Source organism: Balaenoptera borealis (genome assembly GCF_965194805.1).
Source record: "Balaenoptera borealis genome assembly, chromosome: 1".
Classification (NCBI taxonomy): domain Eukaryota; kingdom Metazoa; phylum Chordata; class Mammalia; order Artiodactyla; family Balaenopteridae; genus Balaenoptera; species Balaenoptera borealis.
Window position 1 is genome coordinate 88,371,339 of NC_138860.1, and position 27,783 is coordinate 88,399,121.

Consider the following 27,783-nt stretch of genomic DNA (forward strand, 5'->3'; position numbering starts at 1 on the left):
GGAATCAAAAGCAGAATAAATGAGGCAGAAGAACAGATAAGTGAGCTGGAAGACAGAGTGGTGGAAATCACTTCTGTGGAACAGGATAAAGAAAAATGAATGAAAAGAAATGAGGACACTTTAAGAGACCTCTGGGACAACATTACATGCACCAACATTCACATTATAGGGGTCCGAGAAGGAAAAGAGAGAGAGAGAAAGGGCCTGAGAAAATACTTGAAGAGATAATAGCTGAAAATTCCCTAACATGGGAAAGAAAACAGTCAGCCAAGTCCAGGAAGAGCAGAGAGTTCCATAGAGGATAAACCCAAGGAGGAACATGCCGAGACACATATTAATCAAACTGACAAAAATTAAAGACAAAGAAAAAATATTAAAAGCAACAAGGGAAGAGCAACAAATAACATACAAGAGAATCACCATAATGTTATCAGCTGATTTTTGAGCAGAAACTGTGCAGGCCAGAATGGAGTGGCACAATATATTTAAAATGATGAAAGGGGAAAACGTACAACCAAGAATACTCTACCCAGCAAGGCTCTCATTCAGATTTGATGGAGAAATCAAAAGCTTTACAGACAAGCAAAAGCTAAGAGAATTTAGCACCACCAAACCAGCTTTACAACAAATGCTAAAGGAATTTCTCTAGGCCAAAAAGAAAAGGCCACAATGAGAAACAAGAAAATTATGAATGGGAAAGCTCACTGGTAAGGCAAACATACCATAAAGGTAGGAAATCATCCACACACTAATGTGATATCAAAACCAGCAACTGTGAGAAGAGGAGAGTACAGATGCAGGATATTGGAAATGCATTTGAAAGTAAGAGACTAGCAACTTAAAAAAATCTTGTGTGTGTGTATATATATATATATAGACTGCTATCTCAAAATCTCATGGTAACCACAAACCAAAAATCTACAATTGATACATGCACACACACACAAAATCAATCCAAACACAACACTAAAGATAATCATCAAATCACAAGAGATGAGAACAAAAGAGGAAGGGAAGAAAAAAGACCTGCAAAAACAAATCCAAAACAATTAACAAAACTGCAATAAGAACATACATATCAGTAATTACCTTAAATGTAAGTGGATTAAATACTCCAACCAAAAGACATAGACTGGCTGAATGGATACAAAAACAAAACCCATATATATGCTGTCTACAAGAGGCCCACTTCAGACCTAGGGACACATACAGACTGAAAGTGAGGGGATGGAAAAAGATATTCCATACAAATGGAATCAAAAGAAAGCTGGAGTAGCAATACTCATATCAGACAAAATAGACTTTAAAACAAAGACTAAAAGAAGGACACTGCATAATGACCAAAAGATCAATCCAAGAAGATATAACAATTGTACATATATATGCACACTACATAGGAGCACCTCAATATATAAGGCAAATGCTAACAGCCATAAAAGGAAAAATCAACAGTAACACAATAATAGTGGGGGACTTTAACACCCCACTTACATCAATGGACAGATTATCCAGACAGAAAATCAATTAAGGAAACATAGGCCTTCAATGACACATTAGACCAATGGAATTGATATTTATAGAGCATTCCATCTAAAAGCAGCAGAATACACATTCTTCTCAATTGCACATGCAACATTCTCCAGGATTGACCATATGCTGAGCCAGATAGCATGCCTTGATAAATTTAAGAAAACTGAAATCATGTCAAGCATCTTTTCCAACCACAACACTATGATATTAGAAATCAACTACAAGAAAAAAATAAACTAAAAAAACACAAACATGTGGAGGCAAAACAATATGCTTCTAAACAACCAATGGATCATTGAAGAAATCAAAGAGGAAGCTAAAAAAAATAGCTAGAAACAAATGAAAATGAAAACATGATGATCCAAAACCTATGGGATGCAGCAAAAGCAGTTCTAAGAGAGAAGTTTACAGCAGTACAATCTTACCTCAGGAAACAAGAAAAATATCAAATAAACAACCTAACCTTACATCTAAAGCAACCAGAGAAAGAAGATCAAACAAAACCCAAAGATAGCAGAAGGAAAAAAATCATAAAGATCAGAGTAGAAATAAATGAAATAGAGACAAAGAAAACAATAGAAAAGATCAATTAAACCAAAAGCTGGTTATTTGAAAAGATAAACAATATTGATAAACCTTTAGCCAGACTCACCAAGAAGAAAAGGGAGAAGGCTCAAATCAATCAAATTAGAAATGAAAAAGAAGAAGTTACAATGGACACCACAGAAATATAAAGGATCATAAGAGACTACTACAAGCAACTATATGCCAATAAAATGGACAACCTAGACGAAATGGACAAATTCTTAGAAAGGTACAATCTCCCAAAACTGAACCAGAAAGAAATAGAAAATATGAATAGACCAATCACAATTACTGAAATTGAAACTGATTAAAACACTTCCAACAAACAAAAGTCCAGGACCAGATGGCTTCAGAGGCAAATTCTATCAAACCTTTAGAGAAGAGTTAACACCTATCCTTCTGAAACTATTGCAAAATATTGCAGAGGAAGGAACACTCCCAAACTCATTCTATGAGGCCACCATTACCCTGATACCAAAACCAGACAAAGATACCACACACACAAAAAAATACAGGCCAATATCACTGATGAACATAGACATAAAAATCCTCAAAACAAAAAAATACTAGCAAACCGATTCCAACAAAACATTAAAAGGATCATACACCACAATCAAGTGGGATTTAACCCAGGGCTGCAAGGATTTTTCAATATCTGTGAATCAATCGGTGTGATAAACCACATTAACAAATTGAAGAATAAAAACCGTATGATCATCTCAATAGAGGCAGAAAAGGCTTTTGACAAAATCCAACACCCATTTATGATAAAAAACTCTCCAGAAAGTGGGCACAGAGGGAACTTACCTCAACATAACAAAGGCCATATATGACAAACCCACAGCTAACATTATACTCAATGGTGTGAAGCTGAAACCATTTCCTCTAAAATCAGGAGCAAGACAAGGATGTTCACTCTCACCACTTTTAGTCAACATAGTTTTGGAAGTCCTAGCCATGGCAATCAGAGAGAAAAAAGAAATAAAAGGAAGCCAAATTGGAAAAGAAGAAGTAAAACTGTCACTTTTTGCAGATGACATGATTCTACACATAGAAAATCCTAAAGATGCTACCAGAAAACTCCTAGAGCTCATCAATGTATTTGGTAAAGTTGTAGGATACAAAATTAATACACAGAAATCTCTTGCATTTCTATACACTAACAACAAAAGATCAGAAAGAGAAATTAAGGAAACAATCCCATTTACCATCACATCAAAAAGAATAAAATACCTAGGTATAAACCTACCTAAGGAGGCAAAAGACCTGTACTCTGAAATCTATAATGCTGATGAAAGACATCAAAGATGACACAAACAGATCAAAAGATATACCATGTTCTTTGATTGGAAGAATCAATATTGTCAAAATGACTACACTACCCAAGGCAATCTACAGATTCAATGCAATCCCTATCAAATTAACAATGGAATTTTTTGCAGATCTGGAACAAAAAGTCTTAAAATTTGTATGGAAACACAAAAGACCCCAAATAGCCAAAGCAATCTTGAGAAAGAAAAACAAAGCTGGAGGAATCAGGCTCCCTGACTTGAGGCTATAATACAAAGCTACAGTAATCAAAGCAGTATGGTACTGGCACAAAAACAGACTTATAGATCAATGGAACAGGACAGAAATCCCAGATACAAACCTATGCACCTATTGTCAATTAATCAACAACAAAGGAGGCAAGCCTACAAAATGGATAAAACGTAGTTTCTTCAATAAGTGGTGCTAGGAAAACTGGACAGCTACATGTAAATGAATGAAATTAGAACATCCCCTAACACCATACACAAAAATAAACTCAAAATGGATTGAGTATCTAAATGTAAGACCAGATAGTATAAAACTCTTAGAGGAAAACATAGGCAGAACACTCTTTGACATAAATCGCAGCAATATCTTTTTGGATCCACCTCCTAGACTAATGAAATAAAAACCAAAATAAAGATATGGGGCCTAATTAAACTTAAAAGCTTTTGCACAGCAAAGGAGACCATAAACAAAATGAAAAGACACCCCACAGAATGGGAAAAAATATTTGCAATCACTGTGACTGACAAGGGATTAATCTCCAAAATATACAAACAGCTGATACAATTCAATATCAAAAAACAAAACCACCCAAGCAAAAAATGGGCAAAAGATCTAAATAGACATTTCTCCAAAGAAGACATACAGATGGCCAAAAAGCACACGAAAAGATGCTCAACATTGCTAATTATTAGAGAAATACAAGTCGAAACTACAATGAGGTATCCCCTCACACTGGTCAGAATGTCCATCATCAAAACATCTACAAACAATAAATGCTGGAGATGGTGTGGAGAAAAGGGAACCCTCATACACTGTCAGTGGGAATGTAAACTGGTACAGCCACTATGGAGAACAGTATGGAGGTTCCTTAAAAAACTAAAAACAGAGCTACCATATGATCCACCAATCCCACTCCTGAGCACATACCCTGAGAAAACCATAATTCAAAAAGAGTTATGGGGCTTTCCTGGTGGCGCAGTGGTTGGGAGTCCACCTGCTGATGCAGGGGATGTGGGTTCGATCCCTGGTCCAGGAGGATCCCACATGCCGCGGAGCAACTAAGCCTGTGTGCCACAGCTGCTGAGCCTGGGCTCTGGAGCCTGCGAGCCACAGCTACTGAGCCTAAGTGCTGCAACTGCTGAGGCCTGCGTGCCTAGAGCCCATGCTCCACAGCAGGAGAGGCCACCTCAATGAGAGGCCCGTGCACCACAGGGAGGAGTGGCCCCCACTTGCCACAACTAGAGAAAGCCCACATGCAGCAGCGAAGACCCAGCACAGCCAAAAATAAATAAATAAATAATTAAAAAAGAAAAAAAAAAGATTATGTACCACAATGTTCATTGCAGCACTATTTACGATAGCCAGGACATGGAAGCAACCTAACTGTCCATTGACAGATGAATGGATAAAGAAGATGTGGCACATACATACAATGGAATATTACTCAGCCATAAAAAGAAACGAAATTGAGTTATTTGTAGCGAGGTGGATGGTCCTAGAGTCTGTCATACAGAGTGAAGTAAGTCAGAAAGAGAAAAACAAATACCTTATGCTAACACATATATATGGAATCTAAAAAAAAAAAAAAAAGGTTCTGACAAACCTAGGGGCAGGACAGGAATAAGGACACAGACATAAAGAATGGATTTGAGGACGTGGGGAGGGGGAAGGGGAAGCTGGGATGAAGTGAGAGAGTGGCATTGACATATATACACTACCAAATGTAAAATAGATAGCTAGTGGGAAGCAGCCGCATAGCACAGGGAGATCAGCTCCGTGCTTTGTGATCACCTAGAGGGGTTGGATAGGGAGGGTGGGAGGGAGACGCAAAAGAGAGGGGATATGGGGATATATGTATACGTATACCTGATTCACTTTGTTATACAGCAGAAACTAACACAACATTGTAAAGCAACTATACTCCAATAAAGATGTTAAAAAAAAAAAGGTATTGTAGGTGGGGGACCTTCAAGATAGCAGAGGAGTAAAACGTGGAGATCACCTTCCTCCCCACAAATACATCAAAAATACATCTACATGTGGAACAACTCCTACAGAACACCTACTGAATGCTGGCAGAAGACCTCAGACTTCCCAAAAGGCAAGGAAATCCCCACATACCTGGGTAGGGCAAAAGAAAAAAAGAAAAAACAAACACAAAAGAATAGGGACAGGACCTGCACCTCTGGGAGGGAGCTGTGAAGGAGGAAAAGTTACCACACATTAGGAAGACACTTCACTGGTGGAGAGTGGGTGTGGGAGTGGGGAAAGCTTTGGAGCCACAGGGGAGAGCGCAGCAACAGGGGTGCAGAGGGCAAAGTGGAGAGATTCCCACACAGAGGATCAGTGCTGACCAGGACTCACCAGCCTGAGAGGCTTGTCTTCTCACCCTCCAGGGCGGGTGGGGGCTGGGGGCTGGGAGCTGAGGCTTGGGATTCGGAGGTCAGACCCCAGGGAGAGGACTGAGGTTGGCTGTGTGAACACAGCCTGAAGGGGGCTAGTGCACCAAAGCTAGCTGGGAGGGAGTCCGGGAAAAACTCTGGACCTTCCTAAGAGGCAAGAGACCATTGTTTTGGGGTGTCCAAGGAGAGGGGATTCCTACCCCGTTTGCACGCAGAAGGCAGAGCACTGCCTAAATGAGCTCCAGAGATGGGCATGAGCCATGGCTATCAGCTCGGACACCAGAGACGGGCATGAAACTCTAACACTGCTGCTGCAGCCACCGAGAATCCTGTGTGCAAGCACAGGTCACTATCCACACCTCCCCCCAGGAGCCTGTTCTGCTTGCCACTGCCAGGGTCCCATGATCCAGGGACAACTTTCCCGGGAGAACACATGGTGCGCCTCAGGCTGTTGCAACGTCATGCCAGCCTCTGCCACTGCAGGCTCACCCTGCATTCCAATTATGACTACCGTACCACTCTCTCCCCCTGGCATGAGCGAGCAGAGCCCCCTAATCAGCCACTGCTTTAACCCTGTCCTGTCTGGGCAGGAACAGATGCCTGAGGGCAACCTACACACAGACATGGGGCCAAAACCAAAGCTGAACCCCAGGAGCTGTGCGAACAAAGAAGAGAAAGGGAAATTTCTCCATGCAGCCACAAGAGCAGCAGATTAAATCCCCACAATCAACTTGATGTACTCTGCATCTGTGGAATACCTGAAGAGACAACGAATCATCCCAAAATTGAGGAGGTGGACTTTGGGAACAACTGTAGACTTGGGGTTTACTGCCTGCAACTGACTTGTTTCTGGTTTTTATGTTTATCTTAGTATAGTTTTTAGCGCTTGTTATCATTGGTGGATTTGTTTATTGGTTTGGTTGCTCTCTTCTTTTTTTAATTATTATTACTTTTTAAATTTTTTTACCTTAATAATTTTTTATTATTCTTTCTTTTCTTTCTTTTTTTCTCCCTTTTCTTCTGAGCTGTGTGGCTGGCAGGGTCTTGGTGCTCTGGCCTGGTGTCAGGCCTGAGCCTCTGAGGTGGTAGAGCTGAGTTCAGGACATTGGACCACCAGAGACCTCCTGGCCCCATGTAATATCAATTGGTGAGAGGTCTCCTAGAAATCTCCATCTCAACACTAAGACCCAGCTCCACCTAACAGCCAGCAAGCTCCAATGCTGGACACCCCATGGCAAACAACTAGCAAGACAGGAACACAACCCCACCCATTAGCAGAGAGGCTGCCTAAAATCATAGTAAGTTCCCTGACACTGCAAAACACACCACCAGACGTGGCCCTGCCCACCAGAAAGACAAGATCCAGCACCACCCACCAGAACACAGGCACCAGTCCCCTCCATCAGGAAGCCTACACAAGCCACTGAACCAATCTTACCCACTGGGGGCAAACACCAAAAACAGTGGGAACTACGAACCTGCAGCCTGAGAAAACGAGATCCCAAACACAGTAAGTTAAACAAAATGAGAAGACAGAGAAATATGCAGCAGATGAAGGAGCAATGTAAAAACCCACCAGACCAAACAAATGAAGAGGAAATAGGCAGTCTACCTGAAAAAGAATTCAGAGTAATGATAGTAAAGATGATCCAAAATCTTGGAAATAGAATGGAGAAAATACAAGAAATGTTTAACAAGGACCTAGAAGAACTAAAGAGCAAACAAACAATGATGAACAACACAATAAATGAAATTGAAAGTTCTCTAGAAGGAATCAATAGCAGAATAACTGAGGCAGAAGAACGGATAAGTGACCTGGAAGATAAAATAGTGGAAATAACTACTGCAGAGCAGAATAAAGAAAAAAGAATGAAAAAAATTGAGGACAGTCTCAGAGACTCTGGGACAACATTAAATGCACCAACATTCGAATTATAGGGGTCCCAGAAGAAGAAGAGAAAAAGAAAGGGTCTGAGAAAATATTTGAAGAGATTATAGCTGAAAACGTCCCTAACATGGGAAAGGAAATAGTCAATCAAGTCCAGAAAGTGCAAAGAGTCCCAGGCAGGATAAATCCAAGGAGAAACACGCCAAGACACATATTAATCAAACTATCAAAAATTAAATACAAAGAAAAAATATTAAAAGCAGCAAGGGAAAAGCAACAAATAACATACAAGGGAACCCCCATAAGGTTAACAGCTGATCTTTCAGCAGAAACTCTGCAAGCCAGAAGGGAGTAGCAGGACATATTTAAAGTGATGAAAGAGAAAAACCTACAACCAAGATTACTCAACCCAGCAAGGATCTCATTCAGATTCGATAGAGAAATTAAAACCTTTACAGACAAGCACAAGCTAAGAGAATTCAGCACCACCAAACCAGCTTTACAACAAATTCTAAAGGAACTTCTCTAGGAAGGAAACATAAGAGAAGGAAAAGCCCTACAAAAACAAACCCAAACCAATTAAGAAAATGGTAATGGGAACATACATATCAATAATTACCTTAAATGTAAATAGACTAAATGCTCCAACCAAAAGACATAGACTGGCTGAATGGATACAAAAACAAGACCCATATATATGCTGTCTACAAGAGACCCACTTCAGACCTAGGGACACATCCAATCTGAAAGTGAAGGGATGGAAAAAGATATTCCAAGCAAATGGAAATCAAAAGAGCGCTGGAGTAGCAATTCTCATATCAGACAAAATAGACTTTAAAATAAAGACTATTAAAAGAGACAAAGAAGGACACTACATAATGATCAAGGGATCAATCCAAGAAGAAGATATAACACTTATAAATATTTATGCACGCAACATAGGAGCACCTCAATACATAAGGCAAATGCTAACAGCCATAAAAGGGGAAATCGACAGTAACACAATAATAGTAGGGGACTTTAACACCCCACTTTCACCAATGGACAGATCATCCAAAATGAAAATAAATAAGGAAACACAAGCTTTAAATGACACATTAAACAAGACGGACTTAATTGATATTTACAGGACATTACATCCAAAAACAACAGAATACACTTTCTTCTCAAGTGCTCATGGAATATTCTCCAGGATAGATCACATCTTGGGTCACAAATCAAGCCCTGGTAAATTTAAGAAAACTGAAATCATGTCAATCATCTTTTCCGATCACAACGCTATGAGACTAGATATCAATTACAGGAAAAAAACTGTAAAAAAAAACAAACACATGGAGGCTAAACAATACACTACTAAATAATCAAGAGATCACTGAAGAAATCAAAGAGGAAATCAAAAAATACCTAGAAACAAATGACAATGAAAACATGATGACCCAAAACCTATGGGATGTAGCAAAAGCAGTTCTAAGAGGGAAGTTTATAGCAATACAATCTTACCTCAAGAAACAAGAAAAATCTCAAATAAACAACCTAACCTTACACCTAAAGTAATTAGAGAAAGAAGAACAAAAAACCCCCCAAAGTTAGCAGAAGGAAAGAAATTATAAAGATCAGATCAGAAATAAATGAAAAAGAAATAAAGGAAACAATAGCAAAGATCAATACAACGAAAAGCTAGTTCTCTGAGAAGATAAACAAAATTGATAAACCACTAGCCAGCCTCATCAAGAAAAAAGAGGAGAAGACTCAAATCAACAGAATTAGAAATGAAAAAGAAGTAACAACTGACACTGCAGAAATACAAAGGATCATGAGAGATTACTACAAGCAACTCTATGCCAATAAAATGGACAACCTGGAAGAAATGGACAGATTCTTAGAAAAGTACAACCTGCTGAGACTGAACCAGGAAGAAATAGAAAATATAAACAGACCAATCACAAGTAATGAAATTGAAACTGTGATGAAAAATCTTCCAAAAAACAAAAGCCCAGGACCAGATGGCTTCACAGGTGAATTCTATCAAACATTTAGAGAACAGCTAACACCTATCCTCAAACTCTTTCAAAATATAGCAGAGGGAGGAACACTCCCACTGATTCTATGAGGCCACCATCACCCTGATACCAAAACCAGACAAAGATGTCACAAAAAAGAAAACTAAAGGTCAATATCACTGATGAACATAGATGCAAAAATCCTCAACAAAATACTAGCAAACAGAACCCAACAGCACATTAAAAGATCATACACCATGATCAAGTGGGGTTTATTCCAGGAATGCAAGGATTCTTCAATATACACAAATCAATTAGTGTGATATACCATATTAACAAACTGAAGGATAAAAACCATATGATAATCTCAACAGATGCAGAAAAAGCTTTTGACAAAATTCAACACCCATTTATGATAAAAACTTTCCAGAAAGTAGGCATAGAGGAAACCTACCTCAACATAATAAAGGCCATATATGACAAACCCACAGCCAACATCGTTCTCAATGGTGAAAAACTGAAACTATTTCCTCTAGGATCAGGAACAAGGCAAGGTTGCCCATTCCCACTACTATTATTCAACATAGTTTTGGAAGTTTTAGCCACAGCAATGAGAGAAGAAAAAGAAATAAAAGGAATCCAAATCAGAAAAGAAGAAGTAAAGCTGTCACTGTTTGCAGATGACATGATACTATACATAGAGAATCCTAAAGATGCTACCAGAAGACTACTAGAGGTAATCAATGTATTTGGTGGAGTAGCAGGATACAAAATTAATGCACAGAAATCTCTTGCATTCCTATACACTAATGATGAAAAATCTGAAAGAGGAATTAAGGAAACACTCCCATTTACCATTGCAACAAAAAGAATAAAATATCTAGGAATAAATCTACCTAAGGAGACAAAAGGTCTGTACACAGAAAACTATAAGACACTGATGAAAGAAATTAAAGATGATACAAACAGATGGAGCGATATACCATGTTCTTAGATTGGAAGAATCAACATTGTGAAAATGACTCTACTACCCAAAGCAATCTACAGATTCAATGCAATCACTATCAAACTACCAAAGGCATTTTTCACAGAACTAGAACAAAAAATTTCACAATTTGTATGGAAACACAGAAGACCCCAAATAGCAAAAGCAACCTGGAGAAAGAAAAACAGAACACAAGGAATCAGGCTCCCCAACTCCAGACTATACTACAAAGCTACAGTAATCAAGACAGTATGGTACTGGCACAAAAACAGAAATATAGATCAATGGAACAGGATAGAAAGTCCAGAGATAAACCCATGCACATATGGTCACCTTATCTTTGTTAAAGGAGGCAAGAATACACAACGGAGAAAACACAGCCTCTTCAGTAAGTGGTGCTGGGAAAACAGGACAGCTACATTGAAAAGAATGAAATTAGAACAATTCCTAACACCATACACAAAAATAAACTCAAAATGGATCAAAGACCTAAATGTAAGGCCAGACACTATAAAACTCTTAGAGGAAAACATAGGAAGAACATTCTTTGACATAAATCACAGCAAGATCCTTTTTGACCCAGCTCCTAGAGAAATGGAAATAAAAACAAAAATAAACAAATGGGACCTAATGAAACATAAAAGCTTTTGCACAGCAAAGGAAACCATAAACAAGATGAAAAGACAACCCTCAGAATGGGAGAAAATATTTGCAAATGAAGCAACTGACAAAGGATTAGTCTCCAAAATATACAAGCAGTTCATGCAGCTCAATGTCAAAAAAACAAAAAACCCAATCCAAAAATGGGCAGAAGACCTAAATAGACATTTTTCCAAAGAAGATATGCAGATTGCCAACAAACACATGAAAGGATGCTCAACATCACCAATCATTAGAGAAATGCAAATCAAAACTACAATGAGGTATGACCTCACACCGGTCAGAATGGCCATCATCAAAACATCTAAAAACAATAAATGCTGGAGAGGGTGTGGAGAAAAGGGAACCCTCTTGCACTGCTGGTGGGAATGTAAATTGATACAGCCACTATGGAGAACAGTACGGAGGTTCCTTAAAAAACTAAAAATATGATGAACTGGGCGATTGGGATTGACATGTATACACTGATGTGTATAAAATTGATGACTAATAAGAACCTGCTGTATAAAAAAATAAAATAAAATACAAAAATTCAAAAAAAACCAAACAAAACTAAAAATAGAACTACCATATGACCCAGAAATCCCATTACTGGGCATATACCCTGAGAAAACCATAATTTAAAAAGAGTCATGTACCACAATGTTCATTGCAGCTCTATTTACAATAGCTAGGACATGGAAGCAACCTAAGTGTCCATCGACAGATGAATGGATAAAGAAGAAGTGGCACATATATACAATGGAATATTACTCAGCCATAAAAGGAAATGAAATTGAGTTATTTGTAGTGAGGTGGATGGACCTAGAGTCCGTCATACAGAGTGAAGTAAGTCAGAAAGAGAAAAACAAATACCATATGGTAACACACATATGTGGAATCTAAAGAAAAAAAATGGTTATGAAGAACCCAGGGGCAGGACAGAAATAAAGACGCAGATGTAGAGAATGGACCTGGGGACACAGGGAGGGGGAAGGGTAAGCTGGGACGAAGTGAGAGAGGGGCATGGACTTATATATACTACCAAAATAGATAGCTAGTGGGAAGCAGCCACATAGCACAGGGAGATCAGCTCTGTGCTTTGTGACCACCTAGAGGGGTGGTATAGGGAGGGTGGGAGGGAGACACAAGAGGGAGGAGATATGGGGATATATGTATATGTATAGCTGATTCACTTTGTTATAAAGCAAAAACTAACACACCATTGTAAAGCAATTATACTCCAATAAAGATGTTAATAAAATAAAATAAAAAAGAAACGAAATTGAGTTATTTGTAGTGAGGTGGATGGACCTAGACCCTGTCATACAGAGCGAAGTAAGTCAGAAAGAGAAAAAGAAATACCGTATGCTAACACATATATACGGAATCTAAAAAAAAAAAAAAAAAAAAAAAGGTTCTGATGAACCTAGGGGCAGGACAGGAATAAAGACGCAGACGTGGAGAATGGATTTGAGGACACTCAAGAGGGACTTCCCCCTTGGAGGGGGAAGGATAAGCTGGGACGAAGTGAGAGAGTAGCACTGACATATATACACTACCAAATGTAAAATAGATAGCTAGTGGGAAGCAACTGCATCCCACAGGGAGATCAGCTTTGTGCTTTGTGACCACCTAGAGGCATGGGCTAGGGAGGGTGGGAGGGAGATGCAAGAGAGGGTGGATATGGGGATATATGTATACATATCGCTGATTCACTGTTATACAGCAGAAACTAACACAACACTGTAAAGCAATTATATTCCAATAAAGATGTTAAAAAAATGTCTCAAAAGAATAAAAAGAAAAAAAAAAGATATGGTACATATATACAATGCAATATTACTCAGCCATAACAAAGAATGAAATAATGCTATTTGCAGCAACATGGATGGACCTAGAGATTATCATACTAAATGAAGTATGTCAGACAGAGAAACAAATATCATATATCACTTATATGTAGAATCTTTAAAAATGATGCAAGTGAACTTATTTACAAAACAAACTGACTCACAGACTTAGAAAACAAACTTATGGTTACCAAAGCGGAAAGGGTTGTGGGGAGGGATAAATTAGGAGGTTGGGATTAACATATACACACTTTAATATAAAATAGATAATCAACAAGGACCTACTGTGTAGTACAGGGAACTCAATACTCTGCAATAACCTATATGGGAAAAGATTCTGAAAAAGAATTGATATATGTATAACTAAATCACTTTTCTGTACACCTGAAACTAACACAACATTGTAAGTCAAATATACTCCAATATAAAAAATAAATTTTAAAAAATTTTTAAAAAGAGAAAAAAAATAAAAAGGGAACGAAGTATGAAGACTTACCCAACCTGATTTCAAAATTTACTAGAAAACTCTAACAATGTAGACAGTTTGGTATTGGTGTAAGAATAGGCATATTGATTAATGGAACAGAATGGAGAATTCAGAAATAGTCACTCACACATATATCGAGAAGTGATTTTTTTTTTTTTGCCTTGGCAATTGTTTTTCAATAGATTGCCAAGAAATTAGAAGATGGTCATGGTGATGAAAAATCAATTGTGTTTCTATATCCTAGCAAAAAAAACAATTATTTGGCAATGGAAATAAAAATGGTATTCCACACACATGTATCCCACACACATGAGGAATATTTATGTATAAGTTAAAATATGAAAGATGAATATACTAAAAATTACAAAATATTACTAACAGAAGTTATGGTCAATTGACTGTAAAGCTGCCAAGGTAATTCAATGGGAAAATGGCAGTCTTTGTAACAGATGGTGCTGGAAAAACTGGATATCAATATGGGAAAAAAAGAACTTTAATCTTTTTCTCACTTCGTATACAAAATTAACTCAAAATGAAATGCAGTCCTAAACATAAGAGCAAAAGCTATAAAACTGCAAGAAGAAAAATACAAGGAAATCTTTATGATCTTGAGATAGACAAAGATTTCTTAGCTAGGACATAAAGAAAAGCATAAATAATAAAACAAAAAATTTGATTAATTGACCTTCAACAAAATTTAAAAGTTCTGTCTTTCAAAGACACTAAAAAGACTTGGGGAATATATCTGCAAATTATTTTTCTGACAAAAATTCCAGAATAAAAATTTCTTTAAAAAAACTTTTAATTTTCTCACTGGGGTAAGGTCAGGGTAGGAGCAGGTTGTCTGCAACATTGGCTGCATGGGTGGTCAGAATTCACAACATTCAAGACGTTTTCAAATGATGATATCACCAGGACAGTTCTGTGTATTTTTTTTTCTTGAATTACTGTATCATCTGGACTTTGATTAACTTGTCTCAGACCATGCAGGTGGGTGTAGTTTGACTCCTGTGGCCTATTTTTAGGGATGTCGAGGCTGGATCTTGCTCATGTCACCAACCTCTGGGCTTTGTGTGTGAGAGCTCCCCTCTCTTCTTATTGGGATCTTCAATGACTGAGGTTTTTTTTCTGAGACAGAGCAAGATAGGTTTCCAAGATCTCCACAATTCCCAAGGTAAAGACTTCACCAGGACCCTTAGCAAGAACAAGAAGCTCACAGGGTGGGGAAGAAGGGAAAACATACCTTTCAGCCCCTTCTTGGAATTGCCATAAAGTGCCTCGTAGATCTGTAGCTCTGACTGGAGGGACTGGAAAAGCTGCTGTTTCTCTTCACACTGATGCTGCAAGAGGGCCAGCTTGTGCTGCAGCCTGTCATGGGAGAAGCGAGGGTCCGCTGAGCTGGTGGGGCCCCACCAGGGCAAAAGGCTGTGAGCCAACTTCTGCATCATAGAATTCTAGCCCTAGGTGTCAACTCAGGGGTCATGAAGACCATCGCTTTTATTTTACAGATGTGGCAACAGAGGCTTGGAAGGTAAAGTAACTGTGCTTGGAGTCATGCCATTAGCTACCATACCTAGGACACACTACCTGGTATTCTTACTGCCCCACATTGCTCTTTTCATGTTGTCAAGCAGTTACAGGGTTTATGCTGGGGACTGGCATCATGGCTGGTGTAGAAGCTTCCTAGGTTATGGTGGGACTAATATCTTAAAACTAACTGGAAGCACGAGAATGTACTTTCTCCGGAATCTGATACGCTGAAGCCTTCCATAACAGGGTTTTACTCTCTCAACTTTCAGGTGAAAAAGACATTCCCAGAGAAGTCCGTCCTTCTGTTCAAAGTTACCCATAAATCCGGAATAGCGGAGGGGATATTGAGGTTTCCAAAAACCTCAATGGCAAGATCATTAACCGTCTTGCCAATATCCCTTTTGCTAAATCTGAAAATGGGCCACCTTCCTTATCCATGGGCTCCCTCTAACCTGGAGTCTTTCTCCTGGAGAGATAGTCGTTCCTCCTCGAAATGCAAGATCTCCTGCTGCTTCTCCTTCAAGTCTTCCAAAAGCTGCTGCCGTTCCACCTTTTGGTGCTCCCGCTCCATTTCCAGCTCTTGCAGCCGGGATCGAGAGGTCAGCAGAGCCTCCCTCAGGCATTCTGTTTCCTGGGAGTGCTCTGGTGAGCAGAACACAGGAGTACATATATTGTAGGGCCAAAGGTCAGCAGCAAGCTGAGCCCAAGCACATCCATCCTGACAAATAGAACTAAAGCAAAAGGAAGGCCAGCTTATGCTGCCAGGAGAGATAAAGGGAGGGTCTGCTATTATATCCACACACTCAGGGGGATGGGAACCTCCTTCTCTGCAATGCCCTTTGATCCTCTGATTTAATACGGCCCACCTTGCTTTTAGAGAAAACACTCTGCTTCCTGACGCTCACTGTTTTCTAAGTCCTCACATACTTTCTGCGCAGTAATCCATTCTTGAATTTTGCCAAGGATCAACATCAAAATTTCTTGTCTACAGTTTTTAGTATATATATTGTTTTCATCATATTGCAAATAGAGCCAACTGTTCTTTCCTGGTCTTGCAGCATCTCTCTGATCTTCACGATTTCTCAAAGACTATTGACAGGGATTCTGAGAATAAGGCTCCGGTGCTGTCAGTCGTCTGGGGCGGAATCACCTGTGCCCGGCAGACTGCGCTCTTTTAAATCTTACTATCTTCTCACCTGTGAGGTCTGTTCTGATCTTTCCAGGCATGCAATGGTAGTTTAGTAGTTCTGCCTTCTCCCTTATCTTATAATTTCTGTTATCTTCCCAAGCAGTGACCACTCCTCTCACATCTTCTTGCTCTGAGGAGGCTAATTTAGAAATATCTCTTGATGTCTTTTTCCTTTCCCACAAGCATTCTTTCATTCTGGGCTTAATCCTCTTAGCCACTATTCTTTGTCTGTTATGGCTCTTCAATAAACATTTGTAAATAAAAATAATTTGTAATTGAAAGTATATTGATTCCATTCAGTCAATTAACACTAAGGTCAGCTGCCCCACCAGGCCGCACAGGAAATGAGGCCCACACATGGAAGCCCACTGAATAGTGTTGGGAAAGCTCTGGAGGACATTTTGCTAGCATCTTCAGACACAGAGTCATGAGGACTAGTGACCAAAGAGGAGCCCTGAGTGTATCAGTAGGGAGGTGGTGAGAAGATATGGGGACAGCAGATCGGCACTGGGAGGGACACACAGAACGGCTGCCAAGTCTGGAGAAACCTGAGAGAGTGTATAGGCCTCATGTTGCTCCCTGTCCTGGGTCCAAACTAGCTGTGAGCTGTGGGCAGGTAGAACAGGCACTAAGGTATGCAGTTCGATAGCTAATGACTGAATATCTGCAGGCAGGTTGCACAGAGGTGGTGGATTTCTGAGAGTGCCTTGTCCTTGGAGCCTAGGAGTCTAAGGGCCCGTGGTTGGGAATTGTCAGGAAGTAGCCCTTTCTAGATTGAGAATAGCTACGGGAGTTTGAGGTTGGTGGGTCTGGGTAGCTCTGTTCTCTCCACCTTGTCTCTTTGCTTCTCCAGTTGGTGACTGGTATGGCCAGGGAGGAAAGGGACCTAAGAGTAACCACAGTTTGTGGCTTTTGACCACTCACCTCTGGAAGCGTGACTGAGCTGAGCCTGAAGCCTCTGGTTTTCTTCCCTAAGGACTCTGTTCTCATCGCAGAGCTGAGGTGTGGACTCCAGGCCCGGACTGTAGAAGTTAGAGGTGGGTCCTGTCCCAGGAAGTGCAAGCAGGCAAGTTACACATTTGGGTAACAGACGCTCTCTGTGTTGCTCATTCTGTATCTCCAAAGATACTATCCCAACCCAGCAGAAAACCCAGAGAACTCGCATCCTGGGCCTAAAGCCTGATGGGCCGAATGCCTGGCTTTCGTGCGGCTCCTCTGAGTGGGTTCTTTGCGTGCTTTATCACGTGCCCTGGCTGTAGCTGTTCAGGAGGCCCTTTCCCCTAAATAGCTGCTGCTGCGGTGTGGGCAGGACAAGGGCGTGTGGAAGGGACGGCCTCCAAGTGTCAGCAGCCTGGGGGAGAGTGTGGGGAGGAAGGCCACCTCGGTTAGAGGCTGGAGGAGGCCCTGCAGACCTGGCTCTACCACTTGCCAATCACAGGACCAGGGCACAGAAGTCAGCAGGCAGATATGAGCAGATTAGGATGGATGAGAAGTCAGAGGATTCTGGGGACCAGACCTGGTTAGATCTGCCGTGAGGAAAGCTACTCTCTGAGCTCAGGCACAGCTGCAACGGGAGAATAGTACTTGCCCCCCTGCCTTGCTGACTGTAAGGAGCGAATACAGAAAAGCAGACCTCGGTGCTTTGAAGTCTGGGAAGCTCTGCCTAGGGCTTGCCCTTCCGCAGCTCCCTAATGACAACCAGAAGCAGGAAGCCCTGGGCCTCTCCTACCGCTTCCGCGGGCGGTGGAGCTGAGCCTGTGTTCCAGCTGCTCGCGCAGGCGGTCGTTAATGCAGATGGACTCCTCCAGGCGCTGGCGCAGGCTCCGGATCTCACCAAGGTGCTCCTCTAGCAGCTCAGCCCCTGCAGTCACCCCGCAGGGCGGGAGGAGGTGGGAGGTGGAGAATCCCGGTCACGAGTGGGGGCCATGGGGGGGGTGGGGCTGGGCCAGTAAGATCCCTAAACGTGGCCGTCTTCTCACATGGGCATCCAGGAGCTCAGCTGACTTTGTTTAAAGAGTAAATTGGCTTCAAACACAGGACAGCTGGTGCTAACCAAGCCCCATGGGCCTCCTCCCATACAGGGGTATGTGTAAGGGAGTTGTAAGTGTACATGTACAGTAACCATGGTAACTGGTAAGTGTAAGGGGTGACACATGGTTTAGAAAAATAATTGACCTGCTCGGCTTTGTGCTTTACCTGTGGGTTTGGAGTTAAGCTGGTACATGGAGGAGCCTGAAGATAGGTCCCCAGATATGCTCCCCTTCTGAGGCCTCATCATGTCCCACTGGCCTCTGCTGCCCAAGTACCCAGGCTCGAGGATGCTGCCCAGTTCTATGGTGCCCCTCAGAGGAGAGAGGGGCTGGGCAGGGTTGAGGTAGTAGGAAGAGCTGGCTTCTAAATGGTTGGTCGGCAATGTGGCTGGGGAAGCAGGATGAACATTGCTGACACCTGGGCAGAAAGAAACATGAATGAGAAGCAGTATCAGAACAGAAGGATCGGCAAGGAAGCATGTGATTGCTAAGAACAGACACTAAAGGGGACACGTGGGCTATCAGAGGTCCCAGTCTGCTGTGAAATACCAATTAGATGAGGATTCCCATCCTAGAGGCTATAACCTTTCACCCCTTGTATTTGCTAGCATGAGACACCAAGAGGTAGGGGATGAATAACGTATCAGAAAGTCACCAGTGTACACAAAAGGGAAGTCCAGTGGCCCTAATCCTGGCTCCTGTGATAATTCCTCATGATAGAATCCAGGGAAGTTCCAGAAGTAGAACTCACTGGGAAAATCAGAGGTTAAGAGTGTGATGGGCCATAGCATTGAGCACACCTGTGAACGCAAATATTTGTGTCCCTATGAGTACTTGCTGTACCCAGAGCTAAACTGCCAGTTTTTCGGTTTTCCTTTGGGGTTGTCAGAAGAGAAAGGGGGTATAAATCTAGCTAGATGTGGTGGCCCCAGTTACTCCAGAGTGAAGAACTTCTTTGCTGAGGCTGAGGGAGGTTCTAGGTAAGGCAAGAGGTGATTTCATTCTTACCCAACATGATTCCAGGAACTGAAATATGTCATCACTCATGTCTAAAGAGTCATGAACACTCTTCCATGGGGGAGGGAGGACCTTTCATTTCATAGGCTGATGTTTTCATAGATCCTATGAAATCATGGGCCTTCCCATTATCTCTGCTTCTGTGTAAAAAGAAGCCCAACTTGGTGGAGAGAGGGAAGGAGGTGAACAGGGCCATAGTTTAGGATATTCACATTCAGAAGACTACTTTCTTCCAGGGATTATCAATATGGGCAGCAGAGTAAACAGGTAGCTCCACCTAAGAAATAGGAGCGAGGAGTGAGGTCATGGTTCCCTCCAACCAAGCCAACCCCCTTTGAGGGATTAATGTAATTGGCAGTTGCCAATTTTGATCCTCATTTATAACTGTTTCTCAAATTTGGCTACATACTGGAATCATCTGAGACAATGTAAAAACATGTACTGGTGCCTGGACCCCCAGAGGTTTTACCTTAATTGGTATGCAGTGCAGCTTGGGCACTGGATGTTTTAAAATCATCCCAGCTGATTCTAGTAGGCAGGAAAGTTTGAGAAGTATTGTCATGGGTCTCCCCTTCCCCAATTTGCAAAATACTAGATATTCATTAGGATCACAGGAAGTTAAAGAGGGAGATGAAACACGTAAGCATCTAAACTATAGTCAGTATTTAAAAGAATGTGACTTCCTGCCTCTCTCACACCTCCTTCAACCCCAACCCCACACAGGCAGAGGGGGATATCAGTGATTGTCAACAGTCAGCTTACTATCTCACCAAGGTCATAGGAGGTGCCAAGTCTATCAGTAACAGTGATCAGTATTCTCATGTTCCAGTCTTCCCGGCCACACGATGCAGAGCACATGCCCTAAACCATGCAAAGACACCAGACAGACTCTTGCACAAGGAAATTTTAGCCCCACAGTGGCCTGAGAAGCCGCCATGCACCACTGTCCACTTGGAAGCTTGTTTCAAAGCAAAGGAGGAGCGCTGGTGAGGACTGTGCTTGACAAGGCAAAAGAAAGGGCTACAGCCTTCCTCACCAAGCCTGGGACCACCCAAACTCTGGCCAATGGCACAGACTGGATATGACTCCAATTCAACCCACATCACACACCCTTTCATGCACAGTGCTCTCCTTCCTCCATCTTTCCCTTTGGGCAAAGACAAATTGACAGTGTGGAAAGATGAAGGAAAAGGTGTCAAGGAAAAGAAAGGTAATCTAGAGAACAGTCTTGCCTTTTGGCATGGAACAAATTTGTTATCCATCAGTTGTTGCTTCCAGGTGTGCTATAGTAGCAAGTTCTAGATCAGAGAGAACAGCACCTTCCTCTCATCTCTAAAGACAGAAAAGATTGTTGCAAGGGGCTTCCAGAGTTGTTCAGCCGAGCTCAGCTCTGTGCTCTGAGCAGGATTGTAACAAAACCATTCTAGATAACGAAGGTATAATGGAAATATGGAACTGGGAGCAGAGGATCTGAATTCAAGCCCATTTCTCCCAGTTACTAGTGATCTTGAACAAGTCACCTCACTTCCCTGAGTTTTAGTTACTGCTCTGGCAGGGAACAGGGTAAAACCATGTTCACGTTGGTAGGTAAACCTAGGTTGCTGTACCTGTGTAACGCTGATAAGCAGAAGGTAGCCTCTTAGACTTCACTTCCTGCAGAAAGGAAGATGTACAAACTCTTCTAAAAATAGACTCAGTCTAGCTGGTTCTGGAAATCAAACTGATGTCAGAGTAGACAGTGTATCCATTTTCAGAGCTGATAAATAAGCTGATCCGAATGACCTTTGGGGCTTCAGATATGCAGATTCCTAGCTGTGGTCTTAGGTTGTTGGACACCCTTTGTACAGTGACCCTACCATCAATTTCTGCCTCATCCAACCTCTTCTTTACAGGCACAGAGTGTGGTTTTAAGGTAATTTCAAATGCTTTCTAGTTTTTTTAAGCACTACTAGAGAGCAAATTCATCACTTGAGGTTCTTTTCTTATTTTAAGCTATAAGTGATAAGTGATAGCTTATAACTTAAAATAAAACAAAATGTTTTATGATGTGGCATCCAGACCATATTTACATCAAACCTTTCTCTAAAAGATGATTACATATTCTATGAATTCTGTGACTAAATAACATCAATTATATCTGGGAGTTGACAGAATTCGCAATCAGACATCACAGCCTGTGCTTCTGGTTCTAGCTGTTCTCATGTCACCTGTGCAGAAACAGAAATTAACCTCGTGTAAGGGGAAGAGAGGTTTGGCACCCCTTCTTAATCCCTCTTCCACCATCCTCTTAGCCCCGAACCTGATGATGTCAGAATTTGAACTTGACTACAAACATTTCACAGAGGAGGATATAATTGCCATGGAAATGATCCCATTGAATGTGGCCATCTTTTTCTGGCCACTTCATCCTGCGTCGGCAGGCAAAAAACCTCTCTCCTGTGCCCTGCCAGTGAACATGTTGCCAATGTGTCAGGGCTTCAACACACTTGGCGGAAGGTACCCCACACAGTCAGCAGTGGGAGAGCAGCAGGTCTAGGGCCTGATGAACGTATATACCTGTTAACTGATGAGACACACACATGAGAAAGATAACAGTAAATATAGTTCCAAAAACAGCAAGCACAGCTCTCCCTCAATCGTCCACTGATAACGTGTACCCCTATGTTATTTTTTAAAACTCTGCCATCCAGCCAAAGCCATGCAGAGAAACACAGTGTGGGTCCATCATTCGCAGGAACACAAATGCAGCAGGAAGTGCTCACTTTCTCCCAACTGCTTCTGCAGCATCTGCAGCTCCTGCTGAGCCTCAGCCAAGGAGACCATGGGTGTCTCACAGCAGCCAAGGAGGGGAGGGCCAGCAGAGCTGAAAGGCAGGAAGCTGGGCGGAGCTGAGGGCAGTGGTGCCTGGGGAAGGCTAACCAGCGTGGGTATGGATTGAAAATGAAGGCCTAGAAACAGAGAGTGAGGGAGAAAGGAGATAAACCATTAGAGAGAAAGTCAGAGAAAAGAATGGGTGAAAGATTGAGAAGGTGAAACTATTCCCTGACCAAACCTCTCCTTGGGGAGTGCCTATCATTCAATGTGGTGATGACTGAGATGGCCAAGGGGAAGCACTGTTACCCAAGAGGCTGGCCTAGCTGAGCCCCCCCCCCCTTCCCTGCCAGGGCTACCCTGTATACACATTCTATGCTCATCTTGAAAACAACTGGCTACAGAAGGCAAGGTGGCATTACCATAACCCAGGCAGCCATGAAAGCCCCATCCTAGCCATCTGGACATGGAGAGGTGAGGATGGCTGTGCCTGGATGCTCTCAAGAGCCCCTGCGGTGCTGCTACCAGCATGTGCTAGTCCTGGCCCTTGTGACAAGACTCTCCCGACACCTAGAACTCCTCTTCTGAAAGCAGCAGGACTCATCCTGAGGAGGGCAGAAGTAGACTAAGATAGTGGGGAAGTTTGCATGACTAATGCGTGTAATTCAACACTGATGGAAACAAACTTCAGAATCCCAAATCAATGTGTTCATTCACCAAAAGAAAAATAAAAGGCTTGGCATACTGACTTAGACACAATGGCTTGCAAATCTTTTTGGACATTCAAATAATTTAAGAAAAATTCTTGAAATATGTGGATTCTTTCATCCTTAATGCAATCTACTGAATCATAAACTCTGGCAGTAGGGCTTAGAAATTTGTTTCTAAAAAAATCTTCACAGGTGATCATTAGGCAGTCTATCTATAGACAGGTCTTTAGGAACCCTGGGAAGTTCTGAAGTTTGAATCTGTCTCCTCTTCTTAAAAAGAGTTATAGGGCAGGTAGCCCACAGAGGGAGAAGAAACCAAGACAGACCTGTGGAGAATGTCTCACGTGAAAGACAATGATCACATTCTGAAAAACATCCCTTACCCCAAGATACTGACATAGTATCAGAGCAGTACAGCAAAGACCCCTGAATTACCAAGTGACACAGACCAGGCCTCCTTCAGGGAGGCATTCTGATTTTAAAACCCCTGACCTTCTGCTCTTTTTGATCCCAAAGCATTTACACAGATGTCTACAGTGCTAGGTGAATAGCTTTTCCCCATGATTTCCTGGTTTAGCAGCTGCCCACTCTGGCCCAGAAACTTTGAGCCTAGGCTCAGAAAGAGTGAACACATTCTTGTTCTTAAGATTTTGGTTGACTTGTCCTCAAGAGAGACAAGGGTGGCAGAAGAAAAGTGCTGTTCTTCTGGGGGCACCTCTATACGAGTCCGACCTCACTACAACCACAATGAAAGCAGCCAGCCAGCCCATCTTGTTGGGGGTAGGAGGTGAGAACAAGGTTCGCCCTTTCTCTGCCATTGCTGGTGTGGAGCTGTGATTGAACAATGCACCCCCTGGTAACTAAGCTGAGGCAGGTAAATGAAATGTACAACTCTTGGTCCAAGACACATACCATATACACATCAAGGACTACCAACCCATTCATAAACCCATGAATGATAATGTAATATGAACAGAATCTTGTCTAAGGATACTGAAGCATCCTTAGCTATGAAGTAACCATCCCTACCTACTGTAGAGGCTCCTCTGCAGATAAAATGGGGAACACATATAAGGAAGCAGCGGATGTAAATTTCCCTTTGTTCTTTGGCTACAGTAATCCTGGGAGAAACATTTTGCCTCTTTGACTCCCAGGGTGAAATGAGAGAAAGAAATGAAGATGCTTCTTTTAGAATGATTAGCCAACTATTGGTCAAAATTGATATGTAGATCAAAGTCTATTGCGGATTATTTACTTTTCTAAAATATTTAAAACAAAGAGTAGTCAGACACTATTAGCTAATTTGGATGGTCTCTTGATTTTGTCTAGGATTTGGTGTATTGATATATAAGCTCCTAATGATGCTTTTCTTGTCCCTGAAGAAAAGTCAAACAGGCAGCTGAGGAAGAGGAGATGAAGACCCTGCCCCCTTGGCTGTTGCATACCTGGATGGGCCTGGCTGGCCTCCTTGGAGGGATTCTGGGGAGCTGGCAAGCTGATGGGGTTGCAGCTGGGTTCTGCCTTAACCCCCTGAGATGCACTGGTTGCTGATGGTTTAGAAGACAGTACAGCAGAATGACTCGAATGGCGGATGGAATCTACAAAACCCATGAATGAAAGAACATGTTTGATGTTCTACAAAGAACTGGAATCTGGCCTTATATTTAACCAGGGCAGAGCCAAGCACAAGCACTGGGAACGGTGTTCATTCCTTACTGGCAGGTAGCTCCTTCAGTGAGGAAAGCCACCTTAGAGGTGAGAGTGGGGCTCAGAGCCTGAAACCATGAAAATGGCACCTCCAAAAATACCAGGCAAGTCCAGCAGCATTCCGTGGACACCCACGGAAACTCAGGGGTTCAGGAACTGCAGCTAGCTGGAGGGATAAGATATCCCATCTTAAAAAAGGAGGTCAGTCAGACAGATTGTATGCTCATGAGGCAGTGGGGAAGAGAAGCCTCCGTAATCTCACGCTCCCCACTGTCGTTCGCCTGGTCCAACTGCAGCATCCATATGCTGGTGGAGACCCAGCGACAGGGGTAACTTGTAGAGTCAGGAGCAAAGCAAAGATCCTGACCCACTGGGGCCTGTGCTTGGCACGGTTCAGCCTGATACACACCAAGGTGCATCTATAGGGCCTGGATGTGGAGGTCTCCTCTCAGCCTAGATAAACGTGGTTCCACTCAGAAAGGGGAGGCTACCTGAGTGACCAGGTGAAGCTTTCTTCTCTTCATAGTGTGTGTACTCGCTGGCTATGTCCATGTCAGAGCAGGCTTCCGGCTCATCAGACGAGAAGGAAGAGCTGCTGGGAGACCGCTGGGAGTCAGACAAGGCACGGCTGCTGGAGGGCGTTAGGGACCGCGTGTCCAACGTGGCCTGCAGGACTTCAATCACTTTCTCCTTCTCCTGCAGCTCCCTGCTGAGCCTAGTGGGGGGGGAAGGAGGACAACAGCTGAACCCAAAGTCACTGGACTAGCTAGTCCTGACTAGGGCACATGGGAAAAGCCACATAAGTCAAGGGGACCATTCCTGCAAAGGGTAAACGAAATTACCCATCTCTGATTAGGAGTGGAAAGTAGGTCAGGTGCAAAGGGAAGGAGAGCGAGAGCTACCCAGTGCACTGGCCACACAGTACACTGAGGACTAGCAGAGGCCCAGCTAGTGCTCCAAGGCACTGCTGCTTAAAGTACGGTCCCCAGGACAGCTGGAGTCTGAGAACTCTTGGTTCCCAGTCTCCAATAAGTACAGAAATGCAAGGTAAGCCTTGAGAAACAGCAGTGTGGCGATCCCACAACATCCAGGAGTATGATAAGTAGAATCATCTGGTTGACTGAGATACAGACAATGTGTGTGTCTGTGATGGATTAGAAATGAAAACAAACAAAAAAAATACTTTGTCCTTCACTGCAGATATTTTGAGAAGCACTGAATGGTCTAAAGCACACTCACGACACAAAGGGGCATGAACTAGTGACTACAAAGGACTCTGAGCCTGCATTTTATTGCACATAATGAGATAATATTCAGGGACTCAGTGAAAACTGGTTCCTAAGACACAGTAGCCTCCCAGGATCTGCAACGTCAAGCACCATTTTTTTAATTAGGAACTGTAATACAATTCTTTTTTTCCCAAGGAAATTGTGTGGCCATTAAACTAGCTGCCAACTCAACTTGGGGTAAGCCAACTTGGCAAAAAGCACACCTTGGTCTTTAAACACACAGTGGGGAAGCAGAGGAGATCCTTGGGGTGCCAAGGACCCTTAAAACCTGGTTAGTTTACTTTTAAGTCAGACTGACTCTAGGTTGCTAAGCTAATAATATAATAATAAATCTAGATTACTAATTTGAATAAATATCCAAACAGAAATCAATAGAACTATATCAAAAGAGAATAAGGCTAAAAAGAACAGTAATGTGTTCCATGAATAAATGAATTCATTACAATCAGCATTTTCCTTTTTCCCCCTGATTTGTGAAACTGCAGCCACCCTTGACCCCTTAGGCCTTGTTCCTGATTCCTTTCCCAGATCCTATTTGAATTACCTCAGGGCCAGCGGCTCAAGTCCAGCTTGATCTTTCTCACTTTTATGATCCTCTGCAAACCAAATTCAGAAAGAAACAGTAAGAAATTAAACAGGTCTCACTTCACACATTATAAATGCAGGAGCCGATTTGGGTGCAAAATAGTGACTACTCTAAGTGTGCCCAGGATATGTGGGGGAATTACTCTGGGAGACCTCAGATTGTATCTTTAGAGAACAGACCTGCAGGTTCTCCTGAGCTCACCAGGCAGACCTTCCCTGACCTGGTAATCACCATCATGACTTCCTCTGCCCTAAATCAACACAAAAAAAGTTTAAAAGGCACTTGGCTAGCTTCCCTCTGGAACATTCCAGCCTCCAAGCCTGCCACAGACTGACTCCCAGACGGACCAGCTCTGTGACCCATCACAGCTTTCATGTAGAACCTACTCTTGTTTTGAGGAGATGACAAACAGCCCTGTCCCACCTCTGCACCTGCCACTAGGATGTGGGATGGTTGGCCCCCAAGACTGATCCTGCTGTTCTCCCTCGGGTGCTCTCAGGAAATTCTAAGTCAAGGGCTTCAATAATTACCAATATTCCTAGCCCTTGTAGTATGACATTCAGTGTCCAAGCCATGTTCAAAAGGGCATAGTGCTTCATCTGTATTTGAATTACATTCATGTGCCATACCAGGCAATAGGTGAAGAAACAGAGATACCAAAAGGTTAAGTCATTTGCCCAGAGAAACTTAATGGCAGCATCCAGGCTAGAGCTTGCGTATTGCAAGTCTTGGTTCAGGGCTCCTTTAACTACAGTGAAGTCCTCTGATCTCTTCTCCCTTTCTCCCCCTTAGCACTAGATGGACTTAGCCTCCTTCCCTAAAGGTCACATTCCATAAATGATGCCGTAATCATGGCCTCTCTGACCCTGTGGTTCCTCCTCGGTGCTTCCCACTGGCCAGTCCTGATTCTGTAATGACCCTTGGGAAATGAAGTGGAAGCAGAACCTGGGTTGAAAGGCTGTGGTGGAGGTGTGGTGGTCACCTGGGGCTGGGCTCTGGGAGGGAC

At 42.3% G+C, this 27,783-nt stretch overlaps 1 protein-coding gene across 35 annotated transcripts in view; it reads right to left on the reverse strand.

Annotated features, from left to right (window-relative positions):
- The window catches only part of PDE4DIP (phosphodiesterase 4D interacting protein), a 213,658-nt gene that overhangs the window by 10,054 nt on the left and 175,821 nt on the right, over positions 1 to 27,783 (reverse strand). For 24 of the 35 annotated variants that reach the window (XR_014237707.1, XM_082368435.1, XM_082368438.1 and 21 more), the window contains 9 exons: positions 26,736 to 26,787; positions 25,394 to 25,617; positions 24,641 to 24,793; positions 22,437 to 22,622; positions 18,824 to 19,075; positions 18,357 to 18,488; positions 17,552 to 17,671; positions 15,891 to 16,080; positions 15,152 to 15,276 (listed from right to left, as the gene is read on the reverse strand). Coding sequence is in view for 34 of the 35 variants with exons in the window: in XM_082368435.1 (XP_082224561.1) it covers positions 15,152 to 15,276; positions 15,891 to 16,080; positions 17,552 to 17,671; positions 18,357 to 18,488; positions 18,824 to 19,075; positions 22,437 to 22,622; positions 24,641 to 24,793; positions 25,394 to 25,617; positions 26,736 to 26,787 (1,434 nt within the window). In the remaining variant the exon portion in view is untranslated. The remainder of the gene's footprint in view (positions 1 to 15,151; positions 15,277 to 15,890; positions 16,081 to 17,551; positions 17,672 to 18,356; positions 18,489 to 18,823; positions 19,076 to 22,436; positions 22,623 to 24,640; positions 24,794 to 25,393; positions 25,618 to 26,735; positions 26,788 to 27,783) is intronic. The other 11 variants (XM_082368426.1, XM_082368429.1, XM_082368425.1 and 8 more) reach the window with 2 other exon arrangements.